This window comes from Cottoperca gobio, chromosome 18, assembly GCF_900634415.1.
Source record: "Cottoperca gobio chromosome 18, fCotGob3.1, whole genome shotgun sequence".
In the NCBI taxonomy this organism is placed as follows: domain Eukaryota; kingdom Metazoa; phylum Chordata; class Actinopteri; order Perciformes; family Bovichtidae; genus Cottoperca; species Cottoperca gobio.
Genome location: NC_041372.1, coordinates 4,192,926 through 4,210,424, shown reverse-complemented (window position 1 = coordinate 4,210,424; position 17,499 = coordinate 4,192,926). Strand labels below are relative to the sequence as shown.

Sequence of the window (17,499 nt, the reverse complement as noted above, 5' to 3'; positions counted from 1 at the left end):
TAATATATGCATATTTGTGTGTTTTTGTGCAGCATGTGTGTGAATAAATGTGCAAATACCTGGTGCAGTAATATATTATTGACAGGTTCCTGTGAGGTGAACAGAGCAATCTCCTGCAGTAAGGTGGCGTTCTGGCCCACTACTGCCACCCGGTGGAGCTCCCCGCGGTCTGCAACACACACAAATACATGGAGAAGACTTCATTTACAACATATTATTTAGTTTATTTCATATCAAAATTAAAATGTAGTTGCATAATTTGAGGAGGGTCATAACATTTTTTATTTAATTTTTAAGTATTATATCCATGAATCAAATGAATTTAGTTTTTCCATCTCAGTTCAACATTCACAACTTTCAGCTGCCTTAACGTTTATCTTTTTACATTTACTGTCCTTTACTGTATATCCTGTCCTTTTTGCTCATCTTTGCCTCCCTCTCTCCTCACCTGTTCCAAGGTGCAGCACTGCTCCCTTCCGCTCTTCTCCGCTGCCCGTCTGTGTTACAGCCAGCTTGGTGTATCTGATTCCCTTGCGGACCAGCAGGGGCGCTGCAGTAACACTGTTCTCCATCAGGGGGTGGTCCCTCACAAATGTCAGCACCTTGTCGGGAAGTTTCAGGGAGGACTCGAACCCCTCCGCCTTCAAACCATTGTTCAAACACTAAAAGATGTGGGGGAAAGAGAAAAACAACCTAATGACTGAGTCATTCATATTAATCTAGTAGAATGTAACGAAAGTAGAGGGGGCGATAGTACACATGCAGTAGTTATGTGGTTGTATGGTTTAGTACCTGGCCAGGCCTTGGTATGGGGACAGGTTCAGGGTTGATCCAGTTCTCGCAGGTCTTCTTCAGCTCTTTAAAGGGACCGTCCATCACTTTGCTGATGTCAGACAGACTGAAAACACACACTGCAGACAACTCCTCATGCTCCCTAAGAAGAAGAAAAAGACAGGTTTACATTAAGCCATTTTGAAGATGTTCAATATCAACGAAAATACGCTTCGTCCATTTCTTGATGAGAAGATCTCTCACGCTGTAGAGTAAATATGAAGCTACAGGCAGGAGTAAACAGCGAGCCTTTCTGCGTCTTGACGTTGTGACGTTCTGAGCCAACCAGCAGAGATTCTGGCAAGTCACTGCCCCCAACAAAGAAAATCTCTGCTTCCCCTGCGTCCCTTATCATTTCGTTCTTCTCTCCTTTAATAGCTGACAGTTCTTTTTCTATGACACAACTACAGAAAAATAACAAAATACTACATTGTCAGTAACAAAAGAGAGAAGCTGGGGTTTTCCCGCCCTCTACTGCTGGCTCCTCAGCTTACCACTGAGACGTGAATAGTCCGTAGAAATGTGTGCTGCTGGGGTCGCCTGGTGTGTGTTGCGTGGTGAAAACATCAGTTAGGATGTTGTAGCGCTGACCGCTGGGTTTGTCCTCACACACCAGCTGGGCCTTGAGGAATGTGGTCCAACGTCGCTGCAGAGTCTTCATCCCTCCCACATCAGACTGAACAGACGGGGGAGAAAGACGAGCGCAGCAGTGAAGTCATATGAGGCGATCAATCAGTCAGTCAATCAATCACTTAATCAAGACGATGGCTTACCTTGCAGACTCGTGCCACTCTGGGCACTTTGACTTTGGTGTAGAGGTCATACTCTTTAGCCACCTCAGTGAAGAAGAAGTAGATTTTGTCATCGTCTCCTGTCGGGTTGCTGTCTGCAGACTCCTCTATGAAGGCTGAGCTCACAAACTCTGGGTCTGAGAAACACACGCACACAATTTGACTTTTTCCTGTGGGAAAGTATGAGGTAGTGTTAAGTGAGACTGTGTTTGTGTCTGTGCATATGAGGGTTTGTGTGTGAGCGTGCATGTGTGTCTCACCACTCAGCCAGTTGATGGATCGTTCAGTTCGGATGCGCTCCTGCTCAGCACCCGTTGCCCGGGAGATGTCGAACAGCGTTCCCAGGAAGTTACTGGTGGCTGCTGTGTATAGGGTACCACCTAGGCAAAAGAGAGAGGAAGATATAGTACTTTACAATAGGCTATTAGGATATTCTGATCAACTAGACAACCAACAAGTAGATTATTCAGTCAAACATTCAGTGGTACTGTCCCACCTGCCATGACAGCTGTGTAGTGCTGACTGGGCTCAAAGGGACACTTGCCCTTCCCCGTCTCCATCTTCACCCCTCCATCCTCGGCTTTCTCCAGGGTGAAGGAGGAGAGCTTCTGCAGGACGACAGGAAAAGAGATGAGAAGTTAGAACTTACAAGGGCAACAGTGAAAAGCCAAATGAATAAAGGTGATTACGTAGATTATTCTTTTTCACAGCTGTTCTGTTTTTTATCTCTCGAATTTCAATGTGATCTCTACTGGTTGTCTGCTTAAAAAGTCACTATATTTGACTCAAATTATGCTCTTTGTTGCTAAAAGCTTTCGTGAATTCAGTGCCTAAAGTACCTTCTAGAAAATGTCACTTGCAACAAAACATTGAAAAGCTTATGTTGAATGACACTGTGTGTGTGCCCTTCTGCCTGTCCCCTTGGTGAAGGACTTGGGTGTGAATGAGTGTGGGAACTTGTCACAGAGATTCATTTGCAGTTCTTAATGCTCATACTGTAGGTGCAAACACAGACAGATATACATGCACTATAGTGCACTGCAGCTGTGTGTGCAGTAGTGTGACAGATCTGACTGATAACGTCTCACTCAAATATACATTTACACACACACACACACACACCCACACGCACTAACCAGGAAGGCACACTGTGGATCGAAGGCATAGGTGCCACACACATAGATACGTCCGTCACCCAGAAACTCCAGCAGACGGATGTAGTTGTTACAGTCGACCTGCAGGGGGAGACAAACACCCAGAAATAAAAATGTTAGTGTTTACATCCAGGTTCATTATAACATTATAACATGATACATAATACACAACAAAAATAGGAGGAAATAACAGTCATAATACTACTAATAATCTGTTAAATATGGCACTTGTGTTTGTGTATGACTGTGTGTGTGTGTGTGTGTGTGTGTGTGTGTGTGTGTGTGTGTGTGTGTGTGTGTGTGTGTGTAACAGTGAAAACAAAACAATAGCAATAAGAAGAAGAAAATACAAAGTTAAAATATATAACTCAAATTGATATTGCTATTGTGACTACTGGTTTTAGAAAATCATGACGTTCTTTTCTCCATTAACCACACTGAGCTTTAGCAGAAAGGTTGGAGTGGATTTGAGAACAGCTGGAGTATCAACGATTCTGACTGGAAATTGGAGACCCCCACTGATGAGAGACACTTGAGACCCCCATAGCTACCAGCAGAGACCATCCATTCTAACCCACGCTATCACAGGCATGCTAACACTCATTTTAATGCATCAATGACACACAACATATGCACTTTTTGTAGGTGTCATAAATACACAACATAGATGGTGTATTTGTTGAGCTCCCCTCTCTGTTTACGCCAGGGGTGTCCAAATCTTTTTCAAAGAGGGCCAGATTTGATAATGTGAAGATGAACATGTCAATTTTGCTCTTGTCTTTTACAAGATCATTCAGAAAGTACATAACATCAACAGTTATAGCCACATCGTATTCAAGAGTTTAATAAAATAAGTGCTATAAGACCATGTGCATATATTAACTGTTGGCTTTTCACTGTAAATAGTGATCGATGTTACCGTTCAAAACATTCAGATTTTCAGACTGACCAAGAAACAGGTAACTTACTGACACTAATGAGAAGGCTGATACTGAGATCTAGATTTCAGTCAACAGGTCTGGTTTGAGGTCAGTGGTTGAGATGCGTAAAATGTCACGCGTTACGTTAATGTCGTCGTCAACTCCTCTTAAAAAGATCAGGAGCAGAGCTGTGCAGTGTCAGATGCATCTGGGCTTTCATCCCAGGCTAATGAAAAATAATCAAAAGTCACTCCCCTGTCCCCCTAATTGTCTCTTGATATCTGATGATATGTCCTCGATTCTCCGTGCCAGTGTTACGAGCCAGGCAAACATTAATACATTCTTGCTTCTTCTCGGGGCAAAGGTTATCCTCCATTTTCACAACACAGTCTTTAATAAACGTACCCTCTGTAAAAGGTTAGCCATGTTTAGCTATTAACATGGCTGCTTCGTAGCTTACGTCGGTGACGTTTTCATTTGACTCACATGCTCGCGTGAAGAATCGCTGTTGTGACGCCAGAGCAGCTTCACTTTTTCAGTACTGTCACTTCCTGTTAGCTTGTCGTATGCGTTAGCATGTTTTTTCTGGTAGTGTCTCTTTACATTGAATTCCTTAAACAAGGCAACCGTCTCTTCACAAATTAGGTAAACACAATTGCCTCGATTTTCAGTGAATATATAATAAATATGTTTAGAACTACAAATTAACTTTCTTCTGTTGATTTTTTAAAATTTATTTCGCCATTGAAATAGGCCATCACTTCTCAAAATAAAAAGGCGCTAGATTTGTTGCTAGTAGCTTTTGACAAAAAAAAGTGGCCAATAGGATTTGGAAAGTCACTAGATTTAGCGAGAAAGTCGCCAAGTTGGCAACACTGAGATGGTGTTCACGCCTAAAACGCGGCGTGTGTAAGGCCCCTTAGAGTGGTGCTGCCACCATGTGGTGAAAGGAGGAATTGCATTTGAAAGATTTATTCTGTAAGACAGTGCTGGCGGGCCATACATAATACATTATAAGACCGAAGCTGCGGGCCCTTATACTAATAAGGGCCGTGGTTGCCCCCCGGACTTTGGAAATGCCTGGTTTACGCGCATGTTCAGTCCGCACTGGTTACAGAAAAACACCCCCATTGTTCCTCACCAGTTTTAATGAAACCATGATGCAGGCGGTTTTTAGTAAGCTTGTGCATGCATGCCATCTTGGATGGGCTCCAGGCCTGAGTCACCTTCACCCCTGGGACCTGATCCTCTCTGATGCCTAGATCATGTCACCCAAATCAGCCCCCACCACCACGCCACCAACCTGTCCCATGAGACAGACGGAGAGCCAGAGACAGAGAGCTCAGGCTGCAACAATGGGATCATCTTGGGATTAGCTATTTCATTGGTCAGAATTAACCTCATTCATACTAATAAGATTCATTCACAATCTGGCATGGAGTGAATCGAAAGGCTCTATTCTGTTCAATTTATATTTTATTCTATGCGAGTGTGTTGGAGATTATAATTAGAACTCTCTATTTTTTCTTATGTGGACGGCCCGCCGGCGGGCCCACCAGGAGTTTTATTTTGCCATGTGTTGTGTACAGTCCACCATGCTGGATGTGGTACCCATGCACCATCTTATTAGAAAGCTTAGAATCTCATCTATTTAGATTTTGAGATCACAATCACAACAGCCAATCAGGTACAATCAGCGCCTCAAAATAGCAATTAAACTCAAAAATCTAAATCATAACTTTGAGCCAACTCACCTATGAAGCCTCATAATAATCCTGTAATTAGTAATAATCTTAGAAAAACCTGTCTATATGTTACATTTTTGTTCTGAAATTTTAACCTGAACTTGGTAATACTTGATGCTATGTTTCTATTGTGTTTTCCAGCTATACCCATCAGGCATCTTTGTCAACAACAAACGGAGCGGAGTGTATTTTCTTCAAATTCAGTATATTCAAACCACTATTACTCAATCCCAGAATCACTTGGAGTGATTCTTCACTGTTTAGCAAGAACAATAAGAGAGTTATCTTTTGAATGAGACCAAAACCATGCATATGGTGCAAATGGTTGATGAGCAGCTTTTAATTTACTTTGGGTATGTCGTTTGTAGGTATTTTCGGGTAAATTCCCCCACACTGTAAGAGGTTAAAAGCTCTGTTTCCTTCTGTTACACTGAACCATCTATTACCATATTAAGTGATATTATCATAACACACAACAAGTAGATCTGTATTTTTGTTGTCAGACAAAAGGTTGCTTTTTTCCTTGCTAGAATAAATATCTTCATATTATAAATGTTTCAGCATCTTTCACCTCATTGTCCAAGTGTTTTCTGAATGTTAACTTTCACAGTGTCTTTCGACCACAGTAAAATTGTCATCATCACCGTGAGAATGCAAAAAACTTGATCTTCAAAGTATCAATCAGTCCAAACTTAATGTGCACAAACCTGTACATATTCTGTGACAGAAAAACAACTCTCCACCTCAACACCAAATAATAATCAGCGATGAGTTGTTGACACTTGAATTAACTTTGAGCTCAGTAGAATAGTGTTAACTTACCTTTTTAGTAAAATATAGACACGTATGACATTTTGTTCTGATTTATGATCAATGTTGACATTAAACACCAACTAAATACTATTTTATCTATTACAACATCCCTGATCTTCCATGTTTTGTAACATCCTGTTGATAGCAGTTGAGCATTGTGCAACCCTACTGACGTGCCCTGATGTGTCCCTGAGTCTGTAGTTTTAGCCACACACACACACACACACACACACACACACACACACACACACACACACACACACACACACACACACACACACACACACACAGGTAAACTGTCAAAACCAACGCATCAGTAAGTAACTCAACAAATATAATTCCAGTGTACAGTTAGTTTACTGCACCGTTACTGGTTGATGTCCTATTGTAGTCGAAGCATAATGAAATGTACAGCTTGAGTGTACAGTACGCTCTATTTATTCAGTTTTCATACACAGTTACTGGGCATCTGTGACCACACGCACGTACGCACATGCACGCACGCACACACACACACCCCCCCCCTGATGAGGTTTTGGCACAAGTCCCAGAGCTTCCCATCCGATGCCTAACAGCACGGGGTTGTGACACACAACACAAATACAGGTCCATGCTTGGAGCACAGAATATAGGACCATGAAATCACACATTTCAAATCTCTGAGGTCACTTGAATTCAGTAAATTATACTTAAAATAAAATGGGAATATATTGTAATATCCTTTCTGAATCCTTCCAGGCCCTTATCATATCTATTTAGTTTTAGCTTTCAACAATTTTAGTAAAGATGTGTATACATAATTAAATATTTAATGACTAAATCTCAAAGAAATAATTAGATTCAAAAAGGAATCTTTGACACTTGGAATATTACAGAGGCTCAGTGTAGTTCCAGGACATTTAAATGGCGCAGAATATATTATCTCGGCACCACTGAGCCAAACAACCTGTATCTGCAGGAACTGAACATTATAAAAAAAAAAATAATAAAAAAAACTCTCACCTCCGTCTTTCCTTTTGCTACACATGACCTCCTCTTCTCCTCCGGCACATCCCAAACAATCTGGAACAAGAGAAGAGAGACTTGGGTAAGTCATGGTCACTGGCTCATCAGTAGTCAGAGTTTAGACTCATCACAGCACTTTCAATGTTGGTTCAATGTATTGATGTAATGTGTACTTCGATAATTCCATGATCCTCCAAATCAGTTCCACACTGTTAATAATATAATGTGACAGATACAATGACTTCTCCCTCACACACACACTTCCTACCTTTCGTGGTTCTTGGTTCAGTTTGTTGGTGTCCACAGCTAGGATTGCATCCCTGGCACCCAGGAACAGCGCGCCTGATGAGCGGTCCAGGAGGAACGTGCTGAAGTTGGCCACATCCTGGAATTTATAATGACCAAGAACGTTGTCTGTGGACCAAAAGAGAGAGAGAGAGAGGGTGAGATGCTGTCAGTGCTGCTGTCTGTCATCCCCAAGGATTCTGAAAGATGCACTCAGGGAGCTGGAAGAAACTGAGCTTTGCAGGAGATACATCTGGCTAGTGCCTCCTTTAGCCATGTAAAGGAAAGAATACATTGTTGATGAGATAATTTAAACAGCATATTCCCAGCAAGAGGTTCAAAGAGATAAAGAGACGAGGGATGAGAGTAACCCTTGTTTCACCCTGCCCTCTCACACAACTACAGATTAACTCCTTTAATCCCTCGCAGTCTTTATTCTCTCTCCATTTGTGACTTCTTCCCTCTCTTAACATTCACAACAAACATCAACTGTTTCTCTTCTTTTCCATCTGATATTCTGTCAACTTTCTATCTATTTAGCTCTATTCGAATGTTGCCTGCGTATATTGATTCAGAGTGAAATCCTCTGCTGAGGAGAAGTACAATAAACTGAATAATGCATAATCATGACATATACTAAATAATGCATTCTTCTTTTACATAATACATGATGTGTAATCTCAGCTATATTTGTCTTTTTAATCTCAAAACTATCACATGAATTGAATCTCAAAAGCTTTTCGATTGTGTTCCAGCTCATGTTTGCTCTCATCGTCCTATTCTCCTTCCCCGTCACTACAGTACAAAGCATATCAGTGTGTGTGTGTGTGTGTGTGTTTGTGTCCCAGCAGCTGGGAGGAAAGGGCACAGCTGTATACTGAACTTCTTTGGAGTGCTTGCTAGAGAGAGAGTGTGTGTGAAGGATTTATCTTTTTTTTTTTTTGAGAGAGTGGAACCAGTGATTGGTTTCCGAGTTTTACTACAACACGCACGCACGCACGCACACACACACACACACACACACACACACACACACACACACACACATACACACACACACACACACACACACACCTCATTACTCAGTGTATTCACAGACTAATGACAATACAAGAAGCCGACACCAAACACACACGGATGCAGACTCACAATTGAATTTAAGATAATGTGTTGATCATCAGTTACACATGTGTAGAAACATCAACGTGTATCTGATGTTATGATCTGTTTTTGTTTTGTATTAGTATTTAAGCGTAGGCACAATAAGCTCGGTCACCATTTTTCTTCCTGGTCCGACATAATTACATTTGATTTTGTTTTATTTTTCATATAATAATTTAGTATCCTTTAACCACTTTCATAGCTGTATGCTCAGCTTGTTGTATTGTGAATAAATGAGCGGATATTAGCTTATTGCAGATATATCTGTATGGATGTATATGTCAGCAATGAGCAACAAGAAGATATATTTGAAGTAATTTAGTCTTCAGCTGTCCTCCACTTAAGTTCTTAAAGGAGCGATTAGTGGACGTAGAGGGGACAGCCCTCGTCTCCATAAAGATGCCTGACGAGCTTATCTCTGTCGCAGTACGTATCTTGGTCACAACTCTTTAGCTTCTTCCAGACAAAGTTCCTTATGTGCTTATTAAAAAGCCATAAAGGATATATAGGCTGATATATTGTCCATATCAGTTTAAAAAGCTGATGGAGACTGAAACTCAACTGGGATGTTCATGTTGCTATGAGAAACCCGTAGCTAACATGCTAACAACTTAGTTCTCAGAAAATCATTTAATAGAACTTTAAACTGTGTTTTTTGTTGCTCATGAATTCTACTCTTCATCTGTAAGAGGAAGACTGCATTATTTCTTCTTTCAAGGGTCACATAGTTATTCTTAGGATGTTTTAAACTATATCTTAACCGTCATATCATCCTCTATAAACACACAGGCTCACACAGCTCTCCTCTACGTAATGTGCAGGCTTCAAATAAAATCATAAGCTCCTTAAAGGACAGGAGGACAAACAGCATTCCTCTCATAACTCGTTTGATCATTTCAGAGAAAGGCAGATTAAAGGACAGAACAAAAGGTGGTACACACACCCTGTGTTACTCTTACAGCAACACAACAGGAAGGAGTTTGATGTCAGTACAAACAAGATGAGAACAACATTTATTTATCCATCTTCATAGAGATAATTGCCAAGAGAAAGATGGTTAATAATTACTATTAGAGCATGAGACATTTCCCAAATTAAACAAAAGAGAATATAGTTTGAGGAACATGACAGCTGTCCACTAGAAGATTAACTCGTACAATCATCCTCTGTCCCTGCTCTGGTGGTGGAACTCAAAGTGCCATGTCTGGATATTTTTGATAAATGGCACTCGCCGTTGACATGGTTTTCCACTTAGAGCCTGTGTGTGTTGTTCTGTGAAGTGAAAAAAGATCCCAACACACTGACATCTGCCCGTGACTGAATCACAGACATGTTCTCTCCCCCTGCCTCCATCCAGTCAGTCTGTGTCTGCTTCCCGTAACATTTCACATGAATGTCATTTCTCATTCACTAAGGAGCCATCTGTTCAGATAAAAGCCTCCAGGCAGTCAAATAGCAGGCAGCACGCTCTGATTTGCTCGCTGAGGGGCCTGCACTTCCTGAAAATCCTCCAATATGAGGAGGGAGATCGCAGTCAGTGTTGAAGCAGACAAATAGACGGAGGTATACGCACACATACTGCACACACGCATGTTACAACAAATACAACAAAGCTGCTGCAAGTTTCTCCGTGTTGCCCTTAATTCAAAGTTTTCGCAGTGTCCTTTCTTTACCACTTTTACGCCCCAAGCTGATAAAATAAACACTTCCCTGCTTAACCTGTCAATCAAAGCGGACTTCAAATGAAAGCTCATACTCTCCGTCTTCTTCTTCTCAGACTTTTGTCGCCTCTTTTCATCTGCTCATCACCCTGCAGCCTTACATCGCCAAAAGACATCACTTCGTCAAACTCACTTTACAGCTCGTCTTTCTGGAGCTCTGACACACAAACACACACACACATGCAATAACACACACAAAGCAAATAGACATGAGCGTTAGTGACACAGGCCAAAGGCAAGGTCTGCAAGAGATGTCCTTGTAAACTGGCTCGCCGGCTGTGTAGGACACGACGACACACACACACATGCACACGGTGCCACCACCTGCTGTGCACCCTAATGTAGAGCGATGATTCCTAGAGCTACACCATCTGCCCTTCTCACACACACACACCTCGAACATCCAGACACACACAAAAGGGCCTGACTCATGTTTCAGAAAGAAATATATAATGCAATTTCTTGTTTTTCGTCCCCCGTTTGTCTTTTATCTTCATGATGACATACACAGCTGTTTGTTAGATGCATTTTATGTATAAATCTGATTTGACGTGTGTCACAAGGGAAGAGAGGACGCTCTGCAGGTTGGGTAAACGCCTCCTCTTTGACAGCATGGGCCTCGCAGCGCACCACGTATCAAATATCACCTCCCGCCTGTGTGTCTTTGTGGCATGAACATACAGAAGCCATTCATGTTGTGTGCACATAGGGATGTGCATGTGTGGTGGTAACACATGCACTGTGCTATAGAATAAGGTAAATAATGGTACCCTTATAAATGATTGTTTTGGAAAACAATGAGCTAAAGCTCCGTAAAGCTGAGGGAAACTGCAGGTTTGGGTGTTAATTAAGTCTCACTTCACATTACAGATTAATTAGATAAATATTTAATACAAGAGTATTGATTGGTGCAGCTTTAATATGAACCTGAAGCCAGGAGTAAAAGAACAAGCATCCCACACAGACCTCCACTGTCATCCCTGGATGAATAAATATTAAAAATAGAGCAGTGGTTATATGCTTCACACATGCTGTGATATAACATGTATGCAAGTGGGGCAAAAGACAAAATGCCAGATTTAACAGAAAATAAGGAAATGCGCATTAAAAATGATTCAGATGATGCATCTAGAAAACCTGGTGACCTTATACATGCTGAGAAAAGAAAAAAAAAATCACACCCAGGGTATAATTTTAAAAAGCGACTGGTGAGAGTATAAATGAATAAGTAGTCCTAAAATACTGAATCCTCTCCCCTGCCATGAATCATTCATTCATTATACATTAAACATGACTGAGAGGCAGCCAGGGAGAGAGACCAACAGAGTGTGTGCGTGTGTGTCCGTGCGTCAGTGTGTGTGTGTGTGAGTGTGTGTCCATTAAGGGTTTAATAAACTGGCTTTTACTCCAGGGGACCAACCCTGGTCTCTGGCTGCAGGGCATTGTGGGATGGAACCAACCAGGAAGTGATAAATTATACACCTCACTCCTCCATACGTCAATCAAAACTGACGGGATGGAGAGAAGAGATGCAGAGGGGCACACACACACACATGCTCCTGCCCCCACAGTCTCACACACACACACACACACACACACACACACACACACACACACACAATCCCTACAGTGAGACAGGACACAGCTGCAGGATCAACACAGACAGTCCCACACTCTGCAGAAACACAGTTATAGCGCTATGATCTACTCAGCTCATTGCCATTTACCAGCTGCTGTTTCCTCTGAATTGTTCGCAGCAGTCAGACTCCACAGGTTAAAGGAACACACAAGCTTTCGTGGCAGATTGTCCCATTAGACAGCATACCCATTAGCGGGCTCCCCTGCTCCACGCTCACACTTCAGCATGCATTATGATGAGTGATAGCAGACAAGTAGCATCATCCAAAGTGAGGCAACCCTCCTGTCAGTTATACACAGCTGTAGAGCTGAACTAGAACAACAATGATAAAATAATATTGTAGTCAAGGCGGATGTTGCAAAGATTGTTTTAGTATTTCAGGAGAACAAACACATCTTCTTCCCCGTCGCAATTATTTTATCGTGCATCATATTTCATATAAATTACAACATTATTCCCACACAAAAGATGGCTGCACATCAACTGTGTTTCTCACTTCAATGATAGAAGCTCTGTTTTTGTGTCATGTAGTGTTTTGTTGAGAGTCTGCAGTCGAGCTTATTGGTGCCTTTTCTGTCCTCAGGACATTACATGCATAAATATGCATGAAAAGTTTGCAATTTATTGAAGATACATTATGTAAAACCTTAATAAAAACTACCTTGAACATGATTTTAGCCCGTCCCCACACCTCTTCATCATGAAATATAATATTTAGAATCCTTTAGAAATCTTATTTTTTGTATTATTGTGTGACATGCATTGTTCTCACCGGACATGTTGGTTAAAATACACGTTTTAATCGTGTCCCTAGGTTTTCACTCTGTCCTGTTACCCTGACACATAAATAACATGGCCTGAGATTGACCATTACACATTCTGAATAGTTAAACATGTACATTATTACAATACAATGCTAAAAAAAAGTTTGATTTTGAAAAGTTACAACATGCAAATTGCTCCGATTCGGCGGAAAGACCCACATCCTGACATACTTCCCCCACTGTTCATGGGCTTCACTAGCATCAAGAGCATGTGTATGCAAAGTTACAGTAAAAGCAAGTACATCCTCCACATCATTACTTAAAATAAAGCAGCATTATTATGTTTAGAAAGTTTTCTGTGAGCTGCACGGTGGTGAACATAATTATATACAGTAGCTTAATATGAATATAATCTACAACAAGAAAAATACAATGTCTGTTAGAGCATCTAGACAAAGAACGTACTGAGATTGTGTGTGTGTGTGTTTGGTTAACCCCTTCTTATTGTTCCTAAGTGGTTCATTGTCTTTGCTTTGATTGATGACAGAAGTCAGCTATTCAGGCATATCCTGTCTGAGTTCTAGAGTAAGAGGGAGGCAGAGAGAAAACTGAAAATACCGATGCAGCTGAGAGCTACTAAAGGCTCAAACATGACATCTGAGCGACATTGTTTCCTGTACGGACACTTGAAGTGAATTTCAGTGAAGTACAGCTGTGGTTCATTGACTTTTATTTTATGTTATTGAGGATGTGTAGAGATGCTGGGACATGTCTTATCCAGAAGCTATGATATAATATGTTAGTGGACCACTTTGTAATTAGTAACTTAGAATGTGTTAATTGTTTGCTTAACACATTTTTAGACAACAATGAATAAGAAAGTTTTGGGTTGCCAGGTTGTGAAAAATCTCCTTGGCAGGTGCTTCTACTTTCTATTTGGTAATAATGCTTTAAGAAAGGGTTACTTAGGGCCTAATGAAATGAAGGAGCTAAAAAGACAAAGCAAGCACAGAGGAGGATAAACAGAAGAAGAGCTGCAACGATTAGTCGAAACAATTACCAACTATTTGCATTAGTAGATTAATCAATGAGATAATTTTTCATGCAAAAATGTCAGAAAATGCTGTTTTCAACCTCTCAAATATGAAGATTTCTTGCTTTTTCTCTGTCTTCTATCACATTAAAGTGAATATCTGACGCAACAAGACATCTAAAGACGTCACCTTGGTGGATATTTCTTTATAGACCAAACGATTATCCTGAAAATCATCTGCAGATGAATCAATAATGAAAATAATCATTAGCTGCAGTGCTGAACACAACCCAGATGGATTTTTCATAACCTGGCAACCCCAAAGTTCTTATTAGTGGCTTTTAACGTATCCATTAATCATTGAGCATTAATAAAGCCTTTAGTTACAACTCACTAAACTAAATAAAGTGACTTGTTACAGAGTGGTGCACTTTGTAGTGCCTTCCTGCTTCCACTCCGAGGTGAAGACATCAAAACACCAAATGACCCTGACACACAGCGCCGGCTTCTCCTTTGAGGTTCTGCCACACACACACACACACACACACACACACACACACACACACACACACACACACACACACACACACACACACACACACACACACACACACACACACACACACACACACACACACACACACACACACGGGCTTACCAAGTATAAAGAAAACAGGTTGAAAGAGGAGAAAAAGGCTGTAGGAAGGAAATAAGGCATCAGAAAGTAAATGATACGACAGGCAGAAGTAAAGATGGAGGTTCATATGGAGGAGGCTGATGGCCCACTTCATCACTTAATGTTCCGCTACTCTGATTCCTCTATGTGCCCCCGCTTCCTCCCAATGTGTTTGTTTGGATGAATAAAATAGTGATAATAATGATACTGAAAAACTCATTCCTTTGTGTAAATCCACATTGCTATACCTGCAATGCTCTCTCCCTCTTCTCCCAGCTTCTAACCTCCCACTACTTCCCCAATATCTCTCCTACCTTCAATCTCTCTCTCTCTCTCGTTCTCTCTCTCTCTCTCTGGCTCTGGGTGATAAGCAGTAGCACTACTAATCAGGCTTGCCCTAAATTCGCCCATGCCCTGCAGGATTAGCATGTGCGAGTGTGTGTGTTGGTTTAGAAGCTGGATGCCTGCAGCATTCACCAGCCCTCACACATGAAATGTGTGTCCATAAAGCCCAGTGTGTATGCGAGAGAGAGTTTCTCTATGAATGAGTCATTGAATCAACACAATCCTGTTATTTATATCTTACAGTAAGTAAAACTGTACTGCTAGATATAATAAAGCCAGCCGTGATATAAATATCTCAGCATAATATCCTACGCAATCATGAATCTTTGAATACAGAGAGATATTAGAACGAGGAGGAGGGAGACGCTTCAGATAGATCTACGTACATTCAGTATATGGAACTGTAAGGACAGCTGTTTGAACTAGTGTTGACTCAATCAAGTGGGGAACGTCTTGTTTAAGCCTGACTTGTTATAATCATTAACATTTTACTAGAATTAAGAGAATTTGTTAAACATAACAAAACTACCAGTAAACCTGTATGACTGTATGATGACATCTTTCACACACATTCTGCTGTGTTTAGGTTCTGTCCGGGGGACTCAGACTAAACAGCGAGACAATGTGTGTCTCTTTAAAGTCAAACAGAACATCTGGAACACAGTTCTGAACCTCTCTACCCTGTGAAACCTTAACAAGAGGTAATATCTACTCACCCACATCAGATAGTACGTTTTCCTTCTCAAACGGTTTCATTTGAGGAAAGTCGTAGAAAATAAATAAGATTTTGTTGTAACATAAATGTTTTATTCTGTCTGATCCCTTTAATCATCTTGTAAAGTCTCTGGTTTATCTCACCTGAAGAGCTACAGGAAGTACTTTAGTAATAATATCATTCAGCTGGAGGAGGCTGCGGTCAGAAGCAGTGCAAGACATTACATCGCTATCAGCTCTCGGGCTGCTGTTCTTTAGCTGAGCCCGACCTTTGACCTCCCTGCGGAGGGATAAATAGAAGAGAGAATTTCTCTTCAGGGATCACATTAGTGTTCAAAGCGCTGAAAGTTTTAAAAGATGTGCACAACATCAAACTGAGTCCTCCAGAGAATTCCAGATTTCATCCTTTCTTTTTGAATGACTACCACAGCTCGTGTTCTGCCTTCACTTGTGTAGTATTGTTGCAGATGTTTTCCCCTGGGTGCAGCGTAAACAACAGGAGACGGATCGTTAACCGGGCAGGAACAGCATGAGATCAGGTATCTGGGCAAAAAACAAATGGCGTGAGAATAACTCACTTGTGCCATCACAACAGGGACCTTTAAGCACAAACACACACACAGATGTTTTTCACCTGATGTGAGTGACGGGTGGCAGCTCTAAATTGTGTGTTTCAGTTTGTGTTCACGATTAGATTCCGGCTGGTACACACTGTAGCACACACACACACAAATATTCTATGCTATTGCATAATGTGTATGTGCTGCAGTATACTGTGCATTTTATCCTCTGTGTAATTGCAAAATCCCTGCAACAGCTTTAATTTCTTCTGCAGTTCTTTTTGCCTTAAAACTTAACGACATGTCTTTATCCGCTGCACACACAACCACACAGAGACCCCACACACACACATCTCATTACAGCAGCAGAAACCACACAATTCTAGCTAACATCTGCATGTGGTGACACACACACACCCACACCCACACCCACACACACACACACAAAAGGACTGATACCACATGCTGAAGCAACAGCTGGTCAGTGTCACGTGCGTGTCACTGATGACATTTGGGGTCGCGAGCCAAAGGTCAGAGTTTGCATGCTGTTCGAGCTGGAGGATCAATAGAAACTAAACCCATATGAACAACCACCAACACACACCAATACACACCAACACACAGACAATTGAGCTTTTACTTACTTTAAAAACATGTTGCAAAAATCAGATCGAAGCCGCAGAGAGCTTTGATTTTGTTGATGTTTATTACATTAATAAATGTGACGTCATTCTCGATGTGCTGGTCAATACCACAAACTCTCTGATCTCCTTTCTATGGAAATTCACACTTTGGTCATGATTGTTTGCATGAAACCCAAAACATTTCTGAGTAGGTCTTTAACTGAAACTACACCACACAGCATCACCGCATATGACAAAACCCAGAAAGACGCAGTGGGTGATGACGCATTGAGGGTTTTTTTGACTGACAAGATAAGTCAAATAAAGACTAAGACGGAGAGCGTGAGTGTGAGTGTGTCACAGGAAAGAAAGTCATGACTGCCCTTAAATGTGGACAAAATGGTTTAATAATTAACAAAGCCAATTTCCTGTCCGTTGCTGACAATGTTGATACGTCTACACAGCTGCCCACCACAGGGCTTACACACACACACAAACACGCGCTGATAATCGTCACATTTTCACTCCCTGATGTCTCAGGCAAATCAGTTTGTTTTCATACATTGTGTTTGCACATGGATTGCCTGTAAGGACATAAAACAGAGAGAGAGAGAGAATGGAAGCTCAGAGAACGTTTTAGCACCAAGCTAGCAGCTCGCCATTTGGGGAGCAGATAGTAATAGAGGCTAATAGGGAAGGGAAACGTAGATAATCAATAA

The 17,499-nt window shown here is 41.3% G+C and overlaps 1 protein-coding gene across 1 annotated transcript in view; it reads right to left on the bottom strand.

The window, feature by feature from the left end:
* Positions 1–17,499, bottom strand: part of sema4f (sema domain, immunoglobulin domain (Ig), transmembrane domain (TM) and short cytoplasmic domain, (semaphorin) 4F) — a 50,173-nt gene that overhangs the window by 2,554 nt on the left and 30,120 nt on the right. The window contains exons 2-11 of the mRNA XM_029455450.1: positions 7,528–7,673; positions 7,257–7,316; positions 2,759–2,857; positions 2,119–2,230; positions 1,883–2,002; positions 1,605–1,759; positions 1,326–1,507; positions 793–934; positions 449–662; positions 60–169 (exon numbers count right to left, since the gene is read on the bottom strand). Of these exons, the coding sequence (XP_029311310.1) occupies positions 60–169; positions 449–662; positions 793–934; positions 1,326–1,507; positions 1,605–1,759; positions 1,883–2,002; positions 2,119–2,230; positions 2,759–2,857; positions 7,257–7,316; positions 7,528–7,673 (1,340 nt within the window). The remainder of the gene's footprint in view (positions 1–59; positions 170–448; positions 663–792; positions 935–1,325; positions 1,508–1,604; positions 1,760–1,882; positions 2,003–2,118; positions 2,231–2,758; positions 2,858–7,256; positions 7,317–7,527; positions 7,674–17,499) is intronic.